General features: G+C 42.3%; 1 protein-coding gene across 3 annotated transcripts; it reads left to right on the forward strand.

Annotated features, from left to right (window-relative positions):
* Positions 1-8410: 8410 nt before the first annotated feature.
* slc26a4 (solute carrier family 26 member 4) lies at positions 8411-23851 on the forward strand. Of its 3 annotated transcripts, none has more exons than XM_029742202.1 (21): positions 8411-8419; positions 11113-11262; positions 11417-11556; positions 11873-11983; positions 12187-12383; positions 12587-12751; positions 12928-13080; positions 13448-13530; positions 14251-14398; positions 14904-15017; positions 15221-15298; positions 17976-18071; positions 18324-18430; positions 18983-19052; positions 19143-19235; positions 19349-19444; positions 19668-19919; positions 20915-20969; positions 21532-21677; positions 21784-21867; positions 21977-23851. In XM_029742202.1, the coding sequence occupies exons 2-21, from the start codon at positions 11123-11125 to the stop codon at positions 21998-22000; spliced, it is 2352 nt and encodes a 783-aa protein (XP_029598062.1). In that variant the 5' UTR covers positions 8411-8419; positions 11113-11122; the 3' UTR covers positions 22001-23851. The 3 variants fall into 3 exon arrangements, with proteins under 3 accessions (XP_029598062.1, XP_029598060.1, XP_029598061.1); XM_029742200.1 differs by lacking the exon at positions 8411-8419 and adding an exon at positions 9116-9435 and having other exon boundaries at positions 11110-11262; XM_029742201.1 differs by lacking the exon at positions 8411-8419 and adding an exon at positions 9116-9435.
* Positions 23852-24985: the final 1134 nt, after the last annotated feature.

Raw genomic sequence — 24985 nt, forward strand, 5'->3', positions numbered from 1 at the left:
CGGTTACATCCATAAGTGAGTGTGAATGAAATAAACTGATGAAGTGTCTTGTAAGATCAGGTTAGAGTAGAGTTGTAGTGTACCATTTGACCCTTCTGCCTGCCCTGACCCTGAGCCTGCCTGCCATTCTGTACCTCGCCCCACCTCACTGGATTATTGACCCCTGCCTGCCCTGACCCTGAGCCTGCCTGCCGTTCTGTACCTCGCCCCACCTCACTGGATTATTGACCCCTGCCTACCCTGACCCTGAGACTGCCTGCCGTTCTGGACCTTTTGCACCCTCTCTGGATTACTGACCTCTGCCTTTCTTTGACCTGTCGTTTGCCTGCCCCTGTACTGGAAATAAACTTTTGTTTCTTTGACACTGTCTGCATCTGGCTCATACCTGAAACCTGATACTAATATAAATGTACTTTCATAAGCAAAAACCTATTTTACAAACTTTGTCTGTGAACTAAAATAATGTTATTTATATAATATATTATTAGGTACTAGGGTTACTTACAGTAAGCTTGACTATTTTAGTTTTCTTGGACCCTCATCATCATGGCTGGTCCTCTTCATCCAGACCCACACTGACCTACTGTAAGAAAACAAACACTACTTCATTTCCATACTGTCAGTTGGATGCAAAAACTAAAAACACACTATACAAGGGACTCTGAACAACAGACACAACATAATGGGGGCCATTTGCATAACTGTGACACAAAAAGGCAGAGGTGGGACCAAGTCATTGTTTTACAAGTTACAAGTAAGTCTCAAGTCTTAGCACTCAAGTCCCAAATCAAGTCCCTAGTCAAAGACAGGCAAGTCTGAGTCAAGTCAGACCGTCAATTATCAAGTCAAGTCAAGTCCTAAACTTTGAGTTGTCCTAAACAAGTCATAATGTGCTCTTCACCAAACGTAATACCATTTCATATTTTTAACAAGAGTAAGTTGGAATATTACATTTACGCAAATCATGAATGCTTTTAAAAATATCTATATATGTATTACTTTCCAAATAGACGTTATATTTCCATGGAAATACATGGGTAGCCATGAGAAAGACACACCCCCTCAATAGTGATCGACTATCGCTATGGGGCGCAATCGGGCGATGCAGGCTTGTACACAATCGCCCAACCTTAACACACACACACACACACACACTCTCTCTGTGTGGTTACAGTAGGCTAATGTATGTCAATGGTTTTAGGAACAGCAGTAACATCAGGCAGGATTTAGGCTACCAACTGCCTAGCCAGTTGTAGCTCAATCTTGGGTGCAATGATCACGTTCCCGCACTGACTGACTGTGTGGAGGCTCAATGATTTAACATTACGTTAGCCTACACTAGTAAAGTAATAAAATATATAGCTGTCGGCTATATTAGCCATGACTTACCATTCTTTGTGCCGCTTCAAATGTCAAACAAAGTTGGAAATTGTTGCGCCTCAGTCTGTAATTTTCTTCCCGCATGATTTGCAAGTTGCAATCCAATTTTTGTTGATACAGCGTCGTCTTTATATCCAAAAATAAAAATGTTGGGTATCATCTTTCCCAGGGCTCCATCTGAATTCACCCACCGACGTTCCTCTGCACCGCCACGCACAAAGTTTTCTCATCTGGCACAATTTGATTGGCTGCTGTCCGATTCCAACTGTAATCCGTTAAATTAAGAGTTGATGCGCTGCACACTTTTTTAAAAAGCATAATTTTCAATATTTGGGTTTGGGGAGGGAATCAAGTCAGGTCGAGTCATAAGCCTCAAGTCCAAGTCAAGTCACGAGTCATTGGTGTTAAAGTCAAAGTCGAGTTGCAAGTCATCATATTTGTGACTCGAGTCTGACTCGACTCCAAGTCATGTGAATCGAGTCCACACCTCTGCAAAAAGGTGCTTACAGGGCTTCCAAGATCAACTGTTTTTCCAAAAAACGTCTCCATTCAGCAGTTATCTCTAGTGTAGGCCTAGAATGAAGTTCCCGTTCTTGGCAAACTCCTTTCTGATCTATGAGATGTGATCAAACCAGATAAAGCCAGCAGCCCTCCTATGTTAATCAAGCATCAGAGTTTAATAATATGATCAATAGGAATATAAACTTGAGATCATATGAGAAGAGTGAAATGAGTGAGGATGACATTGATTTGTGATGTAGGAGATGTAGGACTACTGTACCTGCTCCAACATCTGTTCCATTACCACTGGGTCATTGAGGTCAGCTCCCGAGTTAGATTTCAGAGACATCCTTACAATGCTCTGCTTCATTCTCTTTTCTAGAGGGACATAGGAATGGTAAGATGAGATAGCCACTCAAATGAGATTCAGCTTATTTACAATAAATAAGTAACGTTTCTTCCACTGTCCTTTAAAGACTGTAAATTACTTTGTAACTGTGTAGTTCAAGCCTCTGTATTCTATGTTTACCAGTATGGAATGATTATCTCATAATAGAAACCACATGAACTGTTACGCGGGGTGGAACAGGTGAACCCAAGTGCAGACTCAGACGGGGAGTAAGGGATAAGGTAACCAAGGTATTTATTGAAAAGTGGGGGGGAGATGCGGTGCAGGCCAGGAGGAGCTCGGGCGGGTAGCAGGGGCCAGGAACGGAGGCTGGGGCAAGGTGAGTAGGGGCAGGGTAAGCAGGTCTGGAGTGGAATCCAAGGAAGCAGTAGAGCGGGGGTCCAGGGCAGGGAAGCAGGACTGGCGAGACGAGGGACTGGTGACAGGGACCAGAGTCAGAGCGGACGGAATGAGCAGAGGCTACGATCTGGCAGCATGAAAGTGGCAGGACTGAGTATTTGTAGAGGTCTTGATTATGGAACAGGTTGCAGCTGGTGGGGTTCTGCTCTGACCCCAGCACACCTGTCTCCACTCACACAACCAGATACACCCACACAACCAGATACACCCACACAGAGAGAGAGAGAGGGAAAGAGCACTGGGGGAGTGGTGGCAGGTTAGGGACACACAGGATGAGAAGTAGAGGGCATTGCAGGGGCAGATGTAAAATGAACACACATTTGCATTTGTTCCTAGTGAGAGTGGGGAGAGAGAGGTGGCTGGAGTAAGTGCCATGTAGCATCTCTGTGTCCGACATGTGACAGTGTTTGCTGTAGTGGGACCCTGTTGGGGCTAAAATGTCATCCCTGTCCCTCTATTACATCCCCCAATAACCCCAATAAGATGGTAGTCTTGTTGCCCGGCTGGTCTAGCCACAGCCTCTGGAACAGATGTCAATGGTGTCAGAAAAGGTTTGAATCCAGCCCAGTGCCCTCTGATGCAACCTCTGCCTATCTTTTCCTCTCTCTGTCTGTTCAATAACAGATGTCAGTCTTACTTCCAGTGCAAAGGAAAGGTCTCTTCAGAGAGCAGTCTATCTTGTCCAGGGAGGCGTGTTCAGTCTGTCCATGGCCCTTACGGGTCAGGGAGCAGCAGTTACTAGCACCCAGTTGAGGTTCAGACACACAGTATGGAAAGGAGTCCCCATTGGACCACTGCCACATTCTGGTAGAGGTGTTCTAGTAGAGTCCGATCCACATATCATACTGCTGTGTTTCTGTTATACTTTGGAATGCTGTGTAATCCTCTTGGGTGAGGATGCTCGCTAAGTCAACTCCATCGGCAAGCCGTCTGTGCCCCCTCCCACGTCAATGAACCTTGATTCATGTAATATTTAAGCTCTGATTAACTGTTTGATTGTGTACCTAAGGACAGAAAATACACAATTGTCCTACAAATGTCCTGAAAGACATGGATATTGATGTTAAATAATGTACATAGACAGTTGTCAAAGGATACTGTCACTCATAAAGGTGAAATGATCTGAAATGTACTATGTACTGTACCACGTTTTTCTGAATGAATAACCCCATTCAAGTAAAGTTTTTACATTACTTTGGAGTAGTAGTTAAAAAAAATGTTTGATTGTGTGCTTAAGGACAGAAAATAAAAAATGTCCTGAAAGACAGATATTGATGTTAAATAAATGTTCCTAAAAGGTTGTCAAAGAATACTGTAACTCATAAAGGTGACATGATTTTAAATGTAATATGTACATTTATTTAAAATAATGCTTTTTGACACCAAAATATTGGTCATGAAGTACACAATTTGTTATACAGTTAGAAAGTGCTTGTTGTATCCCATTAGTAAAAGTAAAATGTAATTTCTGGTTGGCATCATCAAATTACAATTCGATATTCTTCGGTTGGCATATGACCAAGACCAGAGTCAATATCACCATGTTGAGTAGCACAACCGGATATGTGCTAGTCTTCATTTGATTGGTAAATCAAGGCTTTGCGCTCAGGGAAATGATGGGTAAATCTCAGTTGACACTCTCCGAAACTTTGCCGACTAGTGAGTATGTTTGAAACCTCTCGCTTTGGGCGTGATGTGTCAATGTGTAGTTCTACGAGCAGAACTACTGTCTTAACTCAATTATACACAAAATCCCTAGCTTGAAATTGACTTTTTACTGAAATCTGTGCAGCGCAACTTCCCCTACATTACCCCCACGTGGGTCAGCCCCTAGCAATTCGAGTTCCAGCCAATGAGCTTTTGCCCCTTGCCATTTGAGCGACAGCTAGCAAGATGTACATACAGTAGAGCGAGAGAGAGAGAGAGAGAGCAATGACGCGCATTCAGTGCCTTCGGAAAATATTCAGACCCTTTGACTTTTTCCTGAAAAAAATGTACGTTACAGCCTTATTCTTAAATGTATTACATTTAAAAAAAATCCTCAGCAGTCTACACACAATACCCCATAAGGACAAAGTGAAAACAGGTTTTTAGACATTTTAGCATATTTATTAAAACCAAAAAACAGAAATACCTTATTTACACAAGTATTGAGACCCTTTGCTATGATACTCAACATGGAGCTCAGGTGCATCCTGTTTCCATTGATTAAGAACCTGATGGTCTAAAAGAAAGGAAGGACTAAAAACAAACAAAATATAACTATTGTAAAATACAGTAGATTGTGTCTGTAAAGTGTGTTTAATATGTATAAACTGAAGGTAGAAGCATAAGTGTTATTGTTTATTCGTTTACTCAAATTGGGGGAGGGGTGGTAGGGTTTGCGGGGAATAATAAAGGTATATTCTAAAAGGTATGTATGTATATGTATATGGATATGTGTATGTATGATATATATATTTACCCCAAAAAATATATGGGGTATTGGAAATGAGGCAGACAATTACATTGATGGAAGCAACAATCTATCTGCAATATTAAAGCTGATCCACCCCCTAAAAAGATAAATAAATAAACAAATAATAATAAAAAAGAACCTGAACTCTGACAGAGCACTAAAGTACCTCTGTGCAAATGGGAGAACCTTCCAGGACAACCATCTCTGCAGCACTCCACCAATTAGGCCTTCATGGTAGAGTATTCAGACGGAAGCCACTCCTCAGTAAAAGGCACATGACAGCCTGCTTGGAGTTTGCCAAAAGGCACCTAAAGACTCACAGACAATGAGAAAAAAGATTATCTGGTCTGATGAAACTAAGATTGAACTCTTTGGCCCAAATGCCAAGCGTCACATCTGGAGTAAACCTGGCACCATCCCTACGGTGAAGCATGGTAGTGGCAGCATCATGCTGTGGGATATTTTTCAGCGGCAGGGACTGGGAGACTAGTCAGAATCGAGGAAAAGATGAACGGAGCAAAGTACAGAGAGATCCTTGATGAAAACCTGCTCCAGAGTGCTCAGGACCTCAGACTGGGGTGAAGGTTCACCTTCCAACAGGACAACGACCCTAAGCACACAGCCAAGACAACACAGGAGTGGCTTCAGGATAAGTCTCTGAATGTCCTTGAGTGGCCCAGCCAGAGCCCAGACTTGAACCCGATCATACATCACTGAAGAGACCTGAAAATACCTGTGCAGCAACGCTCCCCATCCAACCTGACAGAGCTTGAGAGGATCTGCAGAGAAGAATGGGAGAAACTCGAGGCTTTAATCGCTACCAAAAGTGCATTAACAAAGTACTGAGTACAGGATCTGAATACTAATGTAAATGTGATATTTCTGGTTTTTATTTTTTATTAATTTGCAAAAATGTCTAAAAAACTGTTTTTGCTTTGTCATTATTGGGTATTGTGTGTAGATTGATTTAATACATTTTAGAATAAGGCTGTAAACTAACAAAATGTGGAAAATGTCAAGGGGTTTGAATACTTTCCGAAGGCACTGTACATGCATATATTTGACATAGTACGCAATTTTCGGGGACCACTTTAGGCTCGTGAGCACTACTTTCAGAACTACTGACTAAAAAGTATACAAAAGCATACTTAACCCTAAATCTGTCTTTCTGGGAAAGGTCTAATATTTATGGGCCCTCTTGGCTCTGTTTCCTTTGGTGACTGTTGAATAACTTAGCTAGCATGCATAACCATTCTCATTTGCCTCCTAAGGCCATGGACGCACATATTGAACAATATGACAACCACATATTACATTAAAATCATAACTCACGTGTTATGATTCATGTGTTCAGAGCTTCCAGGTGAGGTGAAGCATGGCGGCCCCAGCCAGACTAATCATGGGCTACAGGTAGCCTAGTGGTTAGAGCGTTGGACCAGTAACCGAAAGGTTGGTGGATTGAATCCCCGAGCTGACAAGGTAAAAATCTGTTGTTCTGCCCCTGAACAAGGCAGTTAACCCACTGTTCCTAGGCTATCATTGTAAATAAGAAATTGTTCTTCACTGACTTGCCTAGTTAAATAAAAAAATAAAAAATCAGAGTAGTTATTTTCAGTCTGAACATTTTTTACCAGTATTTTCAATATCCACTAGAGGGAGTTCAAGATCAGAGGTCAGTTGATCAAGACTGACAAATTTGACAGCAGTAGTATCCTGTACATGCTACAAAAGAGCATACTGCATAGCATACTGCAGTATAATTACAACTAACCCCTGTGTATGCCTTTTGGCTAGAAACATGCTGTTTGAATATATGAGTATCATAGACCTTCCAGTGCTTGGGGGACTGCAAAGAGGAGTTATACCCAGATCAGAGGCCTAAATGCTGGATGGGTTGGGAATGATTTAGCGAGTCTCTCACACAACAGCTCCCCGGTGGAGAATGAAGAGTGATAAGCTGCTGTTAATGAAAAAGACCTGGGCTTTCCTGACCACTACACCTCTCTGTCTTAACGTTATGATGTTAAATATTGAATCCTCTTAACCTGCCTGGTAAACCCAACCAGCCAAATATAATCAAATTCATCTTTAAACCTCCCCTCTACACACATTTATCACACACAGGCACACGGACACACACACACTCACACATTGTCAGGTCTCAGATGTATAGCTAGCTGACTGTAGTAACATGGCAGGGCTTGGCACGAAGCAAACCCATTTGATCTTATCAAATCATAGCGTTTGGCATAGCACAGAATGTCCAGCAAGGTCCGTCACAACTACAATACTGGAAAATGAATGACATTGTTTTCATGATAGGCCTTGAGCCAGTAAAGAAGCACTGTTCAGTCAGTCCAAGGACATGGTCAAGTAACACTCAGTGTATTCAGTTCCACTTTCAGTAATCAGTCACACCTCCACTGGTCAACAGGAATTATAGACACACACACACACACACACACACACACACACACACACACACACACACACACACACACACACACACACACACACACACACACACACACACACACACACACACACACACACACATGGCAGGATCTACAGTGGGGCTCTGAGAAGTCAACTCTTGTGCTTCTTCCACTGGCAACACTCAGGGACACACACCTCCCTCACGCCTCCACTCCCCAACTCCCCCAGCCCACATCCTCATAAACCTCACACACACACACACACACACACACACACACACACACACACACACACACACACACACACACACACACACACACACACACACACACACACCCACACACACACACACACAGGGATGAGGCTCTAATGGTGCTTTTCCATCTAGACTTACCCCCACAGCAGGGTACCACCAGTGTTCCATCAGGAGTTTGACACTAAAGACTTGTGACGAGCAGAATCAACAACATATGTATCATTCAAGACAGTTGCTTTGTGAGAAGGTGTTAAAGTTCAGTTAGCCATTGTTATGGAAATGACAGCTGAAAAGTACCCAGGGCATTGCTTTGGCTCCAAGTCAGAGCAGGTCCACCGGAGCCATGGCCCAGTGAGACATGGGTGCCAGCCCGCATAGAGGGAAACAGAAAAGTCTGAGCCATTTGGGTTAAACACTGGGGTAAATCCTCAGTGGAAATGTGCTATGAGAGAGAGAGATTGAATAATTAGTCAGACTATTTGTGAGAGGATATTTCATTTTCAATGTTTGTGGTCAAACCTATTCACTTTTGAAAAGGAGCAACATTCTGGAATATAGAACAACTACCCAAGGAGATCAGGTAAGTGATTATGACACAATACTTTTGTAGAAGTAGAATGATTTTTAAAATGTTTTCATTTGTGACACGTGGATTTGTAAATTTGTTTGCAACTGTGTGGTCATCCAACAGCAAAACAAAATAGAAAAACATCATGGTCAAATTGTGCACACAGTTCTTCAGACATAATCAGAAAAGAACACACACACACACACACTCATACACACACAGCAGGGCTTGGCACAAAACAAACCCATTTGATCTTGTCAAAACATAGCGTTTGGCAAGTAACTTCTATGACAGACTGAACAGTGCTTCTTTACTGACTCAAGGCTTATCATGAAAACAATCAAGACAAGAGCATCAAGTTCACTGTGATGATACTTGTATCAATATGTGTAACATAGTCTACACACTGTTTCATGTTCTAGTATTGTAGTGGTGAGGGACCTTACTGAACATTCTGTGCTAAGGACAGGGTCAAATAACGTTCAGTGCGTTCAGTCCCACTTTCAGTAATCAGTTACACCTCCACAGGTCAACATGAACTATAGATGCGCACCCACACACACACACACACACACACACACACACACACACACACACACACACACACACACACACACACACACACACACACACACACACACACACACACACACACACACACACACACACACACACACACACACACACACAGCCACCCTTGGCAGAATCTTCAGTTGGGCTCTGTAGATTCTATAGCTCCCTTGTGCTTCCTCCACCGGCAACACTCGGACACACATACCCCTTACCCCTCTGCTCCCCAACTCCCCCCGGCCCCCTCCCTCATATAAGCCTTAAACACAAACACACACAGGGATGGGGCTCTAAGAAAGAAAGAGAGAAAAGGAGAGTATGACATTGAAGAATTAGTCCTGGACTGTTTGTAAGAGGATGTGTAATGTTTGTGGTCAATTCGTGGGATGTACTTTTGCTATTCACTTTTGAAAAGGAGCAACATTCTGGAATATAGAACAACTACCCAAGGAGATCAGGTAAGGGATTTTGACACAATACTTTTGTAAAAGTAGAATTATCTTTTTAGATGTTTTAATTTGTGACACATGGATTTGTAAATATTTATGCAACTGTGTGGTCATCCAACAGCAAACTGGACAAACATCATGGTCAAACTGTGAACACAGTTCTTCAGACATAATCAGAAAATAATGAAAGTAATATCCTAGAACAGAACACTGAATTTAAATGATTAGAGGTTATCAAAGAGGGATATCTAAGTTGGTCTGTAGTGCACCTTTTGAAAACCCTGTGGTGGTGGCATTTATATAACAATTACAATAATATATGCCATTTAGCTGATGCTTTCATTCAAAGCGACTTACAATGGTTTTGAATGGGGGACAAGCCCCCAACTCTGGCTCTGATCAACTGACTCATAAATATACAGTTAATGAAAGAGAGAGTTTGTTCTGTGTTGAACACAAACTCCATCTTTCACTCAAGCCTCTGGTGTCATATTAGGTGTAGGTGTAGAATATCAGACCCACTCCTACCTGGCCATCCAGTGTTTTCCTATGTCATACAAGTGTATCTTATTCACTCGCAGACTAACATGTGCTTTAAAAAATATATTTCAGAACTGTGGTTAGCTTTCCCCAGATTTTACCCTAGTTAGGCTAGGCTAGGCTAGGCTATGCTGTGTTTTGGATGTATTCTTAGCCTGGCACCGCTATGTCGTTGGTAACCCTGTTCCTTAGTGACAGCTTTGGGGTGAGATCAAGCTAAGGATGCTCTTGGCTATGGTGCGATGCTGAAACCCAACACGCAGAACTACTGGGTCAAAAACACAGAGAGAAATCTTATGACCAAAACTTTGTCTAACTGTCCCATTGTAACACTCTGGAGCAATCAATGACACCATGAATGAAGGAGTTTTCCTCTCAAAGAACCTGAATAACATCACAAGGTGTGAAAATATATATATATATATATATATATATATATATTAGAAAAATCTACTATAGAAATCATGGATACTATAGCCTAACATGACTGCGCCTAAATTATAGTACTGTCCTGTTTGTGTATTTGACCTTTGACCTTAGAGTAATCTTGGTGATAAGCTCAGACATCATGTAATGAATTATATTCTATTGCCTGTTTTGGAAAGATACAAATCAAATGGCCTCTTAGATAAAAACATGGAGGAGGCTCTTCAGCTAAATCTAACACCTGTTTTTTCTGCAGTCACTATATCAGGTCCCGACTTTGTTTTTTATTGTCACAAAATCCTTGTGTCATTATAATTCACACTTGATAAGATAAAGCAAAAGTTTCACTGGCTGGCTATGTGTGCCATTCCCCAAAATATATGGTGACAAGCAGAGAGAAATAAAAGGCGAGAACAGCATATACATTCAAACAGGCTTTCTCACTACCCCGGAAGTGCCAGGTTTGATTGAATAGTAAGATCACTCACATGACAGAGGACAACAATCTGCTAAAACTGCAGTTCCTCACAATAAAATGACAGCTCTTAATAAAGATTGTAAAAATGGTTTTTTTAAAGACCAGCTCTATCCCATTGTCTGTCACGCAAATCTTCAGAGACTCTTTCTTACTCAAGACGTTTACACTTCATAAGGGAAGGCATTGGTGCTCACTGGTGGTGTTCCATGTAAACTTCTCCATCATGTCTGTCTCCTCAGCAGGTGGAGCGGTATGGATGCCCTCCCTCCAGAGAACCTGTACCCATACACCGTGTCCAGACCCATCTACTCCAACCCCACGTTTGAGGAGGACAACGAGAGGCAGGCCCGGGAGGAGAGGACCCTGAGGGAGAGACTCAGCTGCACCTGTGGGTCAGTTTGGACAAGGTTTTAATAGTCTTACTGAAAGGAAAACAGGCAACATTTTGTATGTTTGGTCTGTGAGAAGTGAGTCTGTCTGTCTGTGTCTGTGTCTATGCTGACTGTAATAATGTTTGACATTAAATGTGTGTTTTTTCCAATGCAGCTGCTCAGGTAGGCAGGCCCTGAAGGTTGTGAAAGGAGTCTTTCCTGTCATTGACTGGCTCTCCAGATACCCAATAAGAGAGTGGCTTCCCAGTGATGTCGTCTCTGGTGTTAGCACTGGTCTGGTGTGCAGCTTACAAGGTGTGCGTCCCATTTTTCTCTAAACCGACTGTAGTCGAAGTGTAGATTCCACAAATAGCAACTTTTTGATTATCCAGTGTGACCAAATGGCGTTCTTTCCTCACTATTGTAATCACCCATGGCAAGCTGCTTTGAACCATTTCATGTTTAGACAGTTTTGTTTAGTGCTCTTTGAAATAGCAGGTTGTTGAAACTGAAAGTCATCAATCTTGACAGAGTAAACATGTCAGACTGCAGTTGCCCCTCGTTAATTCTCATACAGACGTGAGAAGACAAACACTGCTCATTTTCTGTGGTTTATTTCCTTGTGTCTCAGGCCTGGCCTATGCCCTGCTTGTGTCTGTGGCTCCAGTCTATGGACTCTACTCTGCCTTCTTCCCCATCCTCACCTACTTCTTGCTGGGCACCTCCAGACACATCTCTGTAGGTAGGGCCCACCCCTCCACCTGACTGACACCTGGACTGACCATTGACCAATGACTAATGAACTCATCCATCTCCTGTGATTGGGCGTTTAATGAATGAGGCAGAGACGTATCAAGTCATATATGTAACAATGCATTTACAAAGTTGGCATCAATTGCACGTGCACTTATCAGGTGTCTCCCTTGCCTGTTCTCCACCCCTCAGGTCCGTTCCCTGTCACCTGTCTAATGGTGGGCTCCGTCGTGTTGACCCTCGCCCCCGATGACCACTTCCTGCTTCCTGGGAATGGCACTGGTGTGAATGGAACAGAGGCTGATGGGATTGTGGTGGACGTGGAGGCTATGGAGGCCCAGAGGATCATGGTGGCGTCCTCCATGACTGTGCTGGTCGGGCTGTTCCAGGTAATTATTGAGTTAAAGATTCAGTGCAAGAGGAAGACATTGATATCCCACAATGATCTGACATCATCTTGTTCATATTAATATAAGGTCTTGACGAACAACTCTGAGCCCTGATAGCCTTTAACTTGGATCCAGAGTTTTTGCTGGTCAAGTCATATGGTGTACTGTATCTCCATGGTGACCAGGCGTTCCTCCCCATACAGGTGGTAATGGGGCTGCTCCAGGTGGGCTTCCTGGTCCGTTACCTGTCAGACCCTCTGGTGGGCGGCTTCACCACAGCCGCTGCATTCCACGTCCTCATCTCCCAGCTGAAGATAGTCCTCTCCGTCCCCACTAACAACCACAGCGGCTGCTTCTCCATCCTCTACGTGAGGGTCTAATACTCTGATACACACTGTAGAAGGACATCTGTTTAGATCCCTTTTGATTGGCTGTTAGTGTCGGAGAATTAATTTGAAGGCCAACGTTGCATTCAACAAAATGCACATCTCAGGGATAGAGTCAGACATAAAGATCACCAAATATGACCAATTCTTCTGTTTAGACGCTCATCGACGTGTTTACCAACATCAGACAGACCAACAGAGCTGACCTGGTGGCCGGGCTGCTCACCATTGTCATCGTCATGGCTGTAAAAGAGGTCAACTCCAAATTCCGGCACAAGATTCCCGTCCCCATCCCCATCGAAGTGATTGTGGTAGGAAATGGAATGGCTCACAGTCAATATTTTACTGTTGTGAAATGATAACGATCAGTGTTTGAGATTCTATAAAATGCAGAATATCCAAACATGTAATAGGGTCTACGGAGAATTCTGAGGACATTATGGACTACTATCTATTAACGAGGTGTTTTTAGAACTTCACCACAAAGTTACACCATTTTGTGTGATAAAATAACTATAACCTAAAGATGAAATTACTATATATGTAGGTATCTACTGTGTCCCATATGTGTGTGTTACATGTGTGATACATGTTAAGTGTACAGTAAACCATCATGTCTCACCTCTCCTGTGTTCAACTGTCTCTATCTCCACCCCAATCTACCCCCCTGTCTCCCAGACCGTGTTTGCCGCTGGGATCTCCTACGCCACCGAGCTTGAGTCGCGCTACGGCGCCAGCCTTGTGCACAGCATCCCCAGGGGGTGAGAGCCCTTCCTGTGGCACTTCCTGTTTCCTGTCCCCAAAGCAGAGGATGTTCTGGAGTTTTTTATTGACAGACTTAGAATCTTATGGTCATCCTCGTTAAGTCATTCATTAGGCGCTGTCCAAACCAGACCAACTTGGCTTGTAGTGTTACCGTCAGACTATTAAAAAATGGTTCCAACAATAATATTAACAAATGGCATGGAGAAACATTCCCAACAATACCAATGTTAAGGTCTGTGTGTAGCTTGTGTAGAGGAGTCAGGCGCAGGATAGCAGATATGAGTAAGTAAACGTAATTTACGCAAAAATAGGCAAATACAATACAAATAAGCAAGCCCACATAACAGACCGAATAACATACAAACAATCACTCACAAAAACCCATGGGGGAACAGAGGGTTAAATAATGAACAAGTAATTGGGGAAGTGAAATCAGGTGTGTAAAAACAAAGACAAAACAAATGGAAAATGAAAAGTGGATCGGCGATGGCTAGAAGGCCGGTGACGTCGACCGCCGAACGCCGCCCAAACAAGGAGAGGGACCGACTTCGGCGGAAGTCGTGACAACCAAACATAACTGAAAGACTATTTAAACAACAATATGAGTTAAATTCAGTTAAATTGGCTACTGTACACTTCCTAAATCAAACACAATATCAAAACTGTAAAAAAATATGATGTTTTCCAATGTAACATGTGAGGTGTTTATCCAACAGGTTTGCTCCAGCTCAGCCTCCCAACACAGAGTTGCTGTGGAACATTCTGGGCTCCAGTTTCTCTACAGCGGTAGTGGGCTATGCAGTAGCTGTCTCTGTGGCCAAGGTCTACGCTGCAAAACACGACTACACCATCGATGGCAATCAGGTGTGTATGTTTGTGTGTGTGGAACGTTCCAAACTTCCTGCCAATCAAGTTCTTTCCCCAAGCAGAATTTCTCTCACACTGCGGGTGTCGACCTGTGATGTGAGAGTGTCTATAACCAATAGTTTAATATGACCTTCTTAATGTCTCTTTGAAACAGTGTGAGCATTGTGGCCAAAATCTATTTTTTGGAGTCACTCCACACAAACACACACATAGTCAGGACACCACTAAAACACTGTGTTGGTTTTTATAGTATGCTTCATTCAATGGGTTTACAGTAACTCAACACTCCCTACCAAAACCGGATTTGTATATTGCAAATTAGCACCAATGCAAATGTTTTCTAAATCAGGCCCTAGTCTCTATGACATCACAGCAGAGCACCGGTACAGTATGTTGATGAACAACATTTGCAGATTGACACTGGTTTCTCAGCTGTAACGTGTGCGATGCTCCATGTAGAATTTGCAGTAGATTGACCAGGCTCTCTCCCTGTGTGTCCTAGGAGCTGATAGCGTTCGGGTTCAGTAATGTGTTCTGTGGCTGCTTCTCCGGCTTTGTGGCAAGCACTGCACTGTCCCGCACCGCCGTACAGGAGAGCACCGGCGGCAAGAGTCAGGTACAATATACAGTACTTATAGGCAAGAAAAACACACACACACACACACACACACACACACACACACACACACACACACACACACACACACACACACACACACACACACACACACACACACACACACACACACACACACACACACACACACAGACACACACAATAACAGGGTGCCATTACAAATGTGTGTACTGTTCTTACAGATGGCTGGTATAATCTCAGCTGTGATGGTAATGATTGTGATCCTGGCTCTCGGGAACCTCTTGGAACCCCTGCAGAAGGTGAGGAAAAAGATCCAAGCTGTATAATGGGTCAACTCATCAACCACATCCAATGATAATGCAGAGTGTGAAATGGGATTGCTGTAGACCAGTGGTTCCCAAACTTTTTATAGTCCCGTACTCCTTCAAACATTCAACCTCCAGCTGCGTACCCCCTCTAGCACCAGGGTCAGCGCACTCTCAAATGTTGTTTTTTTGCCATCATTGTATGCCTGCCACACACACACTATACGATACATTTATTAAACATAAGAATGAGGGGGAGTTTTTGTCACAACCCGGCTCATGGGAAGTGACAAAGAGCTCAAAGAGCAGGGCACAAATAATAATATAATAACAATCAATACTTTTGCTCTTTATTTAACCACCTTACATATAATACCTTATTAATAAATTTAAAAAAATACTCACCACAGGTTAATGAGAAGGGTGTGCTTGAAAGGATGCACATAACTCTGCAATGTTGGGTTGTATTGGAGAGTCTCAGTCTTAAATAATTTCCCACACACAGTCTGTGCCTGTTTTCATGCTAGTGAGGGCCGAGAATCCACTCTCACATAGGTACATGGTTGCAAAGGGCATCAGTGTCTTAACAGCGCGATTTGCCAAGGCAAGAAACTCTGAGTGCAGCCCTATCCAGAAATCTGGCAGTGGCTTCTGATTAAATTCATTTTTCAAAGAAACCGCTTGTTGCATTTTCAATGAGGCTCTCTTGTTCAGATATCAGTAAGTGGACTGGAGGCAGGGCATGAAAGGGATAACGAATCCAGTTGTTTGTGTCATCCGTTTCGGGAAAGTACCTGTGTAATTGCGCAACCAGCTCACTCAGGTGCTTCGCTATATCACATTTACATTTTAGTCATTCAGCAGACGCTCTTATCCAGAGCGACTTACATTTCATACATTTCATTTCATTTATATTTTTTTTTTCGTACTGGCCCCCCATGGGAATCGAACCCACAACCCTGGCGTTGCAAACACCATGCTCTACCAACTGAGCTCCATTTGACATTGTCCGTAAGCTTGAGTTCATTTGCACACAAAAAAATCATACAATGATGGAAAGACCTGTGTGTTGTCCTTGTTAATGCAGACAGAAAAGAACTCCAACTTCTTAAATCATAGCCTCAATTTTGTCCCGGACACATTGAACATAGTTGCGGAGAGTACCTGTAGTCTTAGATTTAGATCATTCAGGTGAGAAAAAACATCACCCAGATAGGCCAGTCGTGTGAGAAACTCGTCATCATGCAAGCGGTCAGACAAGTGAAAATTAGGGTCAGAAAATAAAACTTTAAGCTCGTCTCTCAATTCAAAAAAACATGTCAATATTTTGCCCCTTGATAACCAGCGCACTTCTGTATGTTGTAAAAGCGTTACATGGTCGCTGCCCATATCATTGCATAATGCAGAAAATACACGAGAGTTCAGGGGCCTTGCTTTAACAAAGTTAACCATTTTCACTGTAGTGTCAAAAACATCTTTCAAGCTGTCAGGCATTCCCTTGGCAGCAAGAGCCTCTCGGTGGATGATGCAGTGTATCCAAGTGGCGTCGGGAGCAACTGGTGGCGTTGCCCCTCCACTATGTCTCCCTGTCATGAATGTTGCGCCATCAGTACAGATACCAACACATCTTGACCACCAAAGTCCATTTGATGTCACAAAAAAATATCTTCTCATGTTGTCCTGGTTTCCAGTGGTTTGCAGAAGAGGATGTCTTCCTTAATTGACCCCCCATAAATATAACGGACATATACCAGGAGCAGTACCAGGCCCGACATGTCTGTTGACTCATCCAGATGTAACGCATATAATTCACTGGCGTGTATGCAAAGCAGGAGTTGTTTCAAAACATCTCCTGCCATGTCACTGATGTGTCGTGAAACAGTGTTGTTTGATGAAGACATTGTCTGTGTAGATTTTTTGGCCTTTTCCCCCAGCGTTGTCCCAACCAGGAAGAATGAAGTCCTCCACAATAGTATGGGGCTTGCCTGTTCTAGCCACTTGGTAGCTCACCATATAAGATGCTTCTAGCCCCTTCTTAATAATGGTATCTGTTGCTTTTATACATGTCTTAATACTCGAAAGTCGTCTTTATTCTCGCTCAAAAAACTTCTGTGGCTTATTTTTCAAATTGTCATGTTTTGTTTCTAAATATCTGCACAACAGTGAAGGTTTCCCGCGACAGAGTAACGGTTTATTATTATTATTATTATTATTTATTTTTAAAAACCTTAAACCTTTATTTTTAAAAACCTTAAAAACCTTAAACCTATTTAACTGGGAAAGTCAGTTAAGAACAAATTCTTATTTACACTTGACGGCCTAGGAACAGTGGGTTAACTGCCTTGTTCAGGAGCAGAACGACAGATTTTTACCTTGTCTACTCGGGGATTCGATCTAGCAACCTTTCGGTTACTGTGATTGGATGTTAATTATTTGACTAGGCCACCTGTGTTGTTATTTCGCTGAACACTAAATGGTTTAATTTTATTTTTACCTGTGAAACGAGGCTACTCAGACGAGAAAAAAAGACTCACGTTGGAAAATATAAATGTACTGTTCAAAAATGTTTTTGAATTTTTTTGAATTTGACGTAACCTGGCATTGCGCATACCAGTTTGGGAATACCTACTGTAGACTAACACACTGATCCAGCTCTGTATTGGTCCCACAGTCAGTGCTGGCAGCCATCGTCGTCGCCAACCTGAAGGGAATGTTCATGCAGGTGACAGAGGTGCCCACACTGTGGAGACAGAACAGAGCAGACTGTGTGAGTTACACTGACACTCAGCAACAGCGTAGAGCACCATCCACTTTCAATCACCTGAAGTAGATGACATGAAAGCATGATCAACTTGGTATACATGGAATAACTATACATGTAATCACTGGCAGTAAAGATACCGTAGAGTGTGTTGATGACACCCAATCCACTGTATGTTACTTCAATGTAACAATTGTACTAGGACTTTCTCTGCTGGATCTCATCGTAAGTTAAAGCTGAAACTTGTTCTTTTCCCAGTTCATCTGGCTGGCGACCTGCCTGGCTTCTGTGGTGTTGGGACTGGACGTGGGACTGCTGGCTGGCCTGGTGTTTGAGATGGGAACTGTGGTGGTCAGGACACAGTTGTGAGTGACACGTAACACCTACAGCACGTAACACACTGCATAGTACCAATCACATATATTACTAGATGCATTGTGTGAAGGCCTAGATTAGATGTCATATTTTGATGTAGATATTGTTGTGTACACTACAGTATTTTCCCTGTATTATAAATCCATTAACCCCGAATCAGAAGATCAAAAGATTTCCCTGGCTCGCGTGTTTGACCACGTGCTCTTCACCGCTGTGTAGACAAGAGTCTACAAATGTCAGTAGGCGAAACTATGAGTAACACTGAGCAGGCCTCTTCTGTAATCAAAGGCTATTAAGATGGCTTTGAAGTCATCAGCTCGTGTTATTAGAAAGATTAACCTTCCCAACCCCACTGATGTATAACATCAAACAAATAAGCATTCAAAATAACTGCTAAGAGATTCTAGGATTCGCATGCTTGATGTGTCCTAGTTTAAACGGTCATTATTTATATTTTCTGTCTACAAAATAGAAATGATTAGGATGGCACTAAGAACAATATATTTTATTTATACAAAATATATGTTCCTCCTCATCCATAGTCCTGCATGCTCTACACTTGGAAACATACCCGGCACAAACATATACAGGAACATGAAAGACTACAAGAATGTAAGACATCTGATATGTTTCAACTCTAATTGATATATACCATAAATGGATGCCAGAAATAAATGCAATAATGAGGCCTTCCCCTGTCAGATTGCAGAAGTTCCCGGAATTAAGATTTTTAAGTGCAATGCTCCCATCTACTTTGCCAACATTGACTACTTCAAAGAGCGATTGAGAGCCACGGTGAGTGAGCTCATTATATTTCCCCTTGACATTGTATAGATTGTGGATAGGCCTTATCATTCTACAATCTGGCAAAATTAAAGTTTGTTGTGCATTTGACCTTTGACATGCAGGTGGGGTTTGACTCTGTCAGAGTGTTCAAGAAGAGGAATAAGGCCCTCAAGAAGATTCACAAACTCATAAAGAAAGGGAAACTGAGAGCGACAGAGGTACGATACAATCTGATTATTGATAACATTCATCTGTTCAGCTCAGAATCTTTTGAAACAGGGAATTTCCATATTTTAGTCTCCTTTCAATCCTTTGCACTCATTTCATTTTGCTTTGTAAAGTGAGCTCCAGTACCTGGTAACCAGTTAGGATTTTATGATAGGTTGTGGAAATACATTTGACTTATTGATTGATTGGTTGGTTGAACCTCTGTTCACCCAGACCGGGGAGGTGGTATCCGAGGTGTCCCTGGGTGTCGACAACAAGGGCTTCGAGAGCGAGCAGGACAGTGGGCGGGAGTCCGGGCAGGTGGAGGACGGGGATTGGCCTGTGCCAGAGGTGGAGGTCCGTGTGGATTGGGCCTTGGAGCTGCCAGTCAGGGTGTCGGTACCTAAGGTCCAGATCCACAGCCTGGTACTGGACTTCTCAGCCGTGTCCTTCCTAGACGTGGTGGCCGCCAAGTCCCTCAGACTGGTAGGTCGGAATCTACTACTGGTACCATCCATATAATATTCTACAGAATAGATTTTACAGACTACAGTTCATTCAAAGACAAAAGATCCCTTACTACAGTGTTATAGTGAGTCATCTTTCTGACATCATTTGAGTTAGTGATCTACTGTATGACGAGGCATTATGTCACAGCTTATACACAGTGCCCCAGCTCATGACAATGCACAAATGACACAACTAAAGTGGCGGTCAGTGACGTTTAAGATGAGGGAGGACAATTTTTAGGGCGGGAAAAAAATATTTTAGGAGCATGGCCTTATTACTATTACAGCATACTGGATGATTGCCATTCATATTCCATTCACCCAGCTTGATGTAAGTTTAGGCTACATGATACTAACATTTTCCCTACCCCCATCATGAGGTTGCTACAACCTAGCCTATGAATGACAGTTTACAACGCAGAGAGAAGAGAGAGAGAAATGAGAGTAATCAAGGTGACAGACAATGACACATTCAATACTGCATCGCACACTCTTGCATGCATCTAGCTGATTCAGGGTGTATTCATTAGTCCAACAGTTGCAAATTAGTTTCTTTTGGACCAATTCAGGTATGTTTATCCCTGTTTTGTTACATTTGCTTCCTTTTAAGAAACGTTTTTCAACAGAATCTTTGGAATGAATAGTAGTCGCATACCAACAGCATTAGCTCGTTACCTGTATAAAAGACACCTGGGAGCCAGAAATCTTTCTGATTGAGAGGGGGTCAAATACTTATTTCCCTCATTAATAAAATGCAAATCATTTTATAACATTTTTGACATGCGTTTTTTCTGGATTTTTTTGTTGTTATTCCGTCGCTCACTGTTCAAATAAACCTACCATTAAAATTATAGACTGATCATTTCTTTGTCAGTGGGCAAACGTACAAAATAAGCAGGGGATCAAACACTTTTTTCCCTCACTGTAAATGGCTTGGTGTCACACTAATCTATCCCCCTCTGTCCTCTACAGGTCATTAAAGAGTTCCTGCGCATCGGAGTCAATGTCTACATCGCAGGCTGTGACGGTACGGTTTGGGATAAAAAAATACAGTATATGTCACTATTTAAAGTCTTGAGCAGAGTAAGCAGTGTTATCGGGACAGTGCTATCACTTTCTTACAAAGAATTCTGCTATAAAATGTTTATTCAATGCTGCCAAGCGGATTAAAATGAACTAAAAGCAGATTGTACTATCAAAATGTCCATGTCATAATAGTTTTTTTATTTCACCTTTATTTAACTAGGCAAGTCAGTTAAGAACAAATTCTTATTTACAATGACGGCCTACTGAGGAACAGTGGGTTAATAACTGCCTTGTTCGGGGGCAGAAGGACAGATTTTTACCTTGTCAGCTCGGGGTTTCGATCCAGCAACCTTTTGGTTACTGGCCTAACGCTCTAACCACTAGGCCACCTGCCGCCCCAAAATAACAATAATAATAACCATAATAATGGCTGTGTTTTGTTGGCCTGCTTGGAGGTTCACATTCTGATAACTGGTGGTGTCTGTGCACTGGACAGCTCTGCCTTCTGCATTGGGTTCTTTGATGTTGTTATTGGTCTCTCTAACTGGCATCTAACACTCCAGATGAAATTGTACGGAAAATGGAAGCCTTGGCGTTCTTCGACGAGGAGGTGACACGAGATCTCCTCTTTCTCTCTGTCCACGACGCCATCCTCTTCATCAAACTGGAGACAGCCAATGGGAGTATGCAGGATGCCATGGTTGAGGGGGTGAGGGACCCGGAAATCAGTGGTTTATTCTCTGATTTGAATTGATGCTCAAACAACTGACTAAAGACTGTATTAACCTTGCCATCTTGTCTTTGTCTGTGCCCAGCTTTCTCTAATGCAGGATTGCAAGGAGCCACCGCCTTTCACTGAGGAAGAGGACCTGATTGAGACCTATGACAACCAGCATAGAGTGAGAACTATTTTCATCACTCTATTCTCTTTTATTGTCAATCGCATCAGAATGTTTGACAGCCATAATGTTGTCCGTTATTCATCCGAGACTCTCTGCTCATCCATAGGCAATCCATGGACTCTCCAACTAACACAGAAACGCAGAAGAGCTGACCCTGTATTTGTGTTATCTGTGAACGGAGGATCAACCAGTATAAATTACTTTCCATAAGGGACCACGGTCAAATCAGGGGACACTGACAATGGATTTTCCCCAGACTACAGCTCAAACTCAGGGGAAGCTGCTCTTAGCCAACTGAGTGTAACTTTGGACTTTGGAGTGGACTAAGAGGGTGATTTGAGGCAGCCGATCATTGATATCTCTCTTTAACAACCGTAAAGTGTTTAATTATATCAATGAATAATAAATTGATTTATATTATTGTAAACACTCTGCTATGTCAAGGCCCTTTACAAGTGTAATAACATAAATAGGGAAAAACTACAACAGGAGTTATGCATGTCCTTTTCCTTGTGCGCATTTCAACAACAGGACCATTGTTTGTGTTTGTGTCGTGGGCTTTCAGAAGAACAAATGCATAAATACAGAAGTTGACCTGTGTTACAAACACTCAGTTTCCTCCCTCCCGAGATGGGCACTCCCGTGCAGCGGAAGGGACATCAGAGGACCTCGGCTGCACCTGGAAAAGGGAAGAAGAGACTTCTGTTTTATTTGTGACCTACTTTGTTAAATGGAGTCCAGAAACAAGAGTGGTACTACATCCCAGATCCCTTCACAGACTTCTTCTCCTCGACCCATCCCCTGCACAGGAAGTGATGTCATACAGGAAGAGTTGAAGTGTGTTTAAATAAAGATCTTCTATTATATTGACAAGATATTCAAGTGACTGCTCTAACAATGGAAATACATGTCCTCAAAGATGGAAGGCAGGTGGAAGGCGGCGAGATCAGGTGAGACCATTCTAGCCAATGAGAGAGTAGATAAGTGTGTGAACAACAGGCCATAGAGATAGATAGAAGAGTCATCTTTGTATCTGTGCAATCATAGCTTCTGTACCAGCATGGGCAGCGCCATTGAAGCTATCTCCATTTTAAAGTAGTCCATTTTTTTCTCATTCATTAGCTGATTTCTCCCAACTTATTGACGTTCGACTCAAACTAAATTATTTCGCTGCTCTATCATTTGCAACATACTTCAGTCTGAGACTGCCATCACTGAAGTTGTTTGTGATGATTGCAAAATGAGGGGTGTTTTACAAAACAAAGTCATCAGCGAAAGGATCATCTCTAGAAATTGTCGGGAGTTACTTAGATCCAGACTCATTGCAGAGAAGAAACTAACATCCGTGGGCATGGAGTAAGATTTTGGCTGGAGCAAGGAGTTTGGGTAGCCAGGCAACCCAACTCATATGAATCCCCACCCAGATGATTACTGTAAAATGGTGAAAGCCCTCAATGGCAATGTAAAAACTTATATCCATGATGAGTCTATCTATCTCTGACAACAGGCATAACTCCGATATAAAGTTGTTTTTGCGTAGCTTGCATTCTAACCATTATGAAACTTCTATTCAATCGAATAAGCGTCACGTAGCAAATTATCAATTCTATTTTTTGTTGACCAAATTCAATACAAAAATTCCTCACTTCATTGGTTTATTTTCGTGGACAGATTTTTGGCGGAGTAAAACTTTTCGCTTCGCTTCTTCCTCTTTGGTTTAAAGGGCTCAGTTGATTGTTTTTGATTAAGGCCATTAAGAGATGAATGATGCAACGTTGCGTTCTCAGCCATCAACTCTACAATAAAAGGCAGACTAGACTGTTGTAAAAAATGTGTACTAGCAATACCAAGAGCAGAACTGTAAAGTTGTTTTTCTTTTAATCCTGTCTAAATATGGACTGCAAGCATTTCTGATGGCTTTGAAGAGGTTTTTGTAATATTTCTGGATTTTAGTGTACAATTAAAGCTTTGTGGAATATTACATTTAATGTCATATTTCCTTTCTCAGTCAATCAAAATATCCTTATCTGCCTCTGGCCATATGCGAGGTATGAGTTGTTTGTGCAGATTACGGCCCTAGTTTTCCCCTGATGTTCCTGTGTGGGTTACTGTGAAGTAAGCTTGATAGTGCTGTGTTACTACTTGTGCTGATGTTTATTTTGCTTTCAAATCTGGCGCCTACTGGAGCACCGTGTAAAGGTATTTATCACCGTTGGTACACATTCTCTTTACACACACACACACACACACACACATGGCATTCATTCTTCACCACATTGGACTACAGTGGCTGGGTGAGTCTGAACATGTTTCTCAAAGAAGGTATATCCAACACTTGTTCTTACGAGTTATATTTCATTTTATCACTTGGGGGAGTAAAGTCTTAGATGGGAGAGGCAAGAACTTGTACAGTGGGTTGAGTAGTGTAAAGCCAGCTTTAAAAATACGTATTGCTTTCCGTTCAGTCTCTAACATAGTCACTACTGTTAGTCACACACACCTTTTTATCAGATTCAGTCTATTTCAGTGAGCAACTACCTTACTATTTGACTGTTGGCATCTATTTAGATCAAGGTGTTCTATCTATAAGCAGGTTACTGTCTCAGTATGTACAGGTTGCTCCATTCTTAATGATTGTGAAATGATAGCCGCATTTATACCTGGTTCTAGCTGTCACGATCGTCATAATAATTGGACCAAGGCGCAGCATGAGTAGCGTTCCACATCTTTATTATAATGTGAAACTTTGCAAAATACAAAAAATCAACCAACGAAATGTGAAGACAGTGAAGTGCAAATAGGCACCTACACAAAAACAAGATCCCACAAACACAGGTGGGAAAATAACTACTTAAATATGATCCCCAATTAGAGACAACGATTACCAGCTGCCTCTAATTGGGAATCATACAAATCACCAACATAGAAATAGAAAAGTAGAACCCATATAGAAATAATAAACTAGAATACCCCCCAGTCACGCCCTGACCTACTTCACCATAGAGAAACAATGGCTCTCTATGGTCAGGGCGTGACACTAGCTTTGTCCTGATCTTGTCCAAGTTCTGTTTGTGCCCACATTTTTTAGACAGGTGTAGAAAATCAAAAGACACAT

Source organism: Salmo trutta, chromosome 40 (assembly GCF_901001165.1).
Source record: "Salmo trutta chromosome 40, fSalTru1.1, whole genome shotgun sequence".
Classification (NCBI taxonomy): domain Eukaryota; kingdom Metazoa; phylum Chordata; class Actinopteri; order Salmoniformes; family Salmonidae; genus Salmo; species Salmo trutta.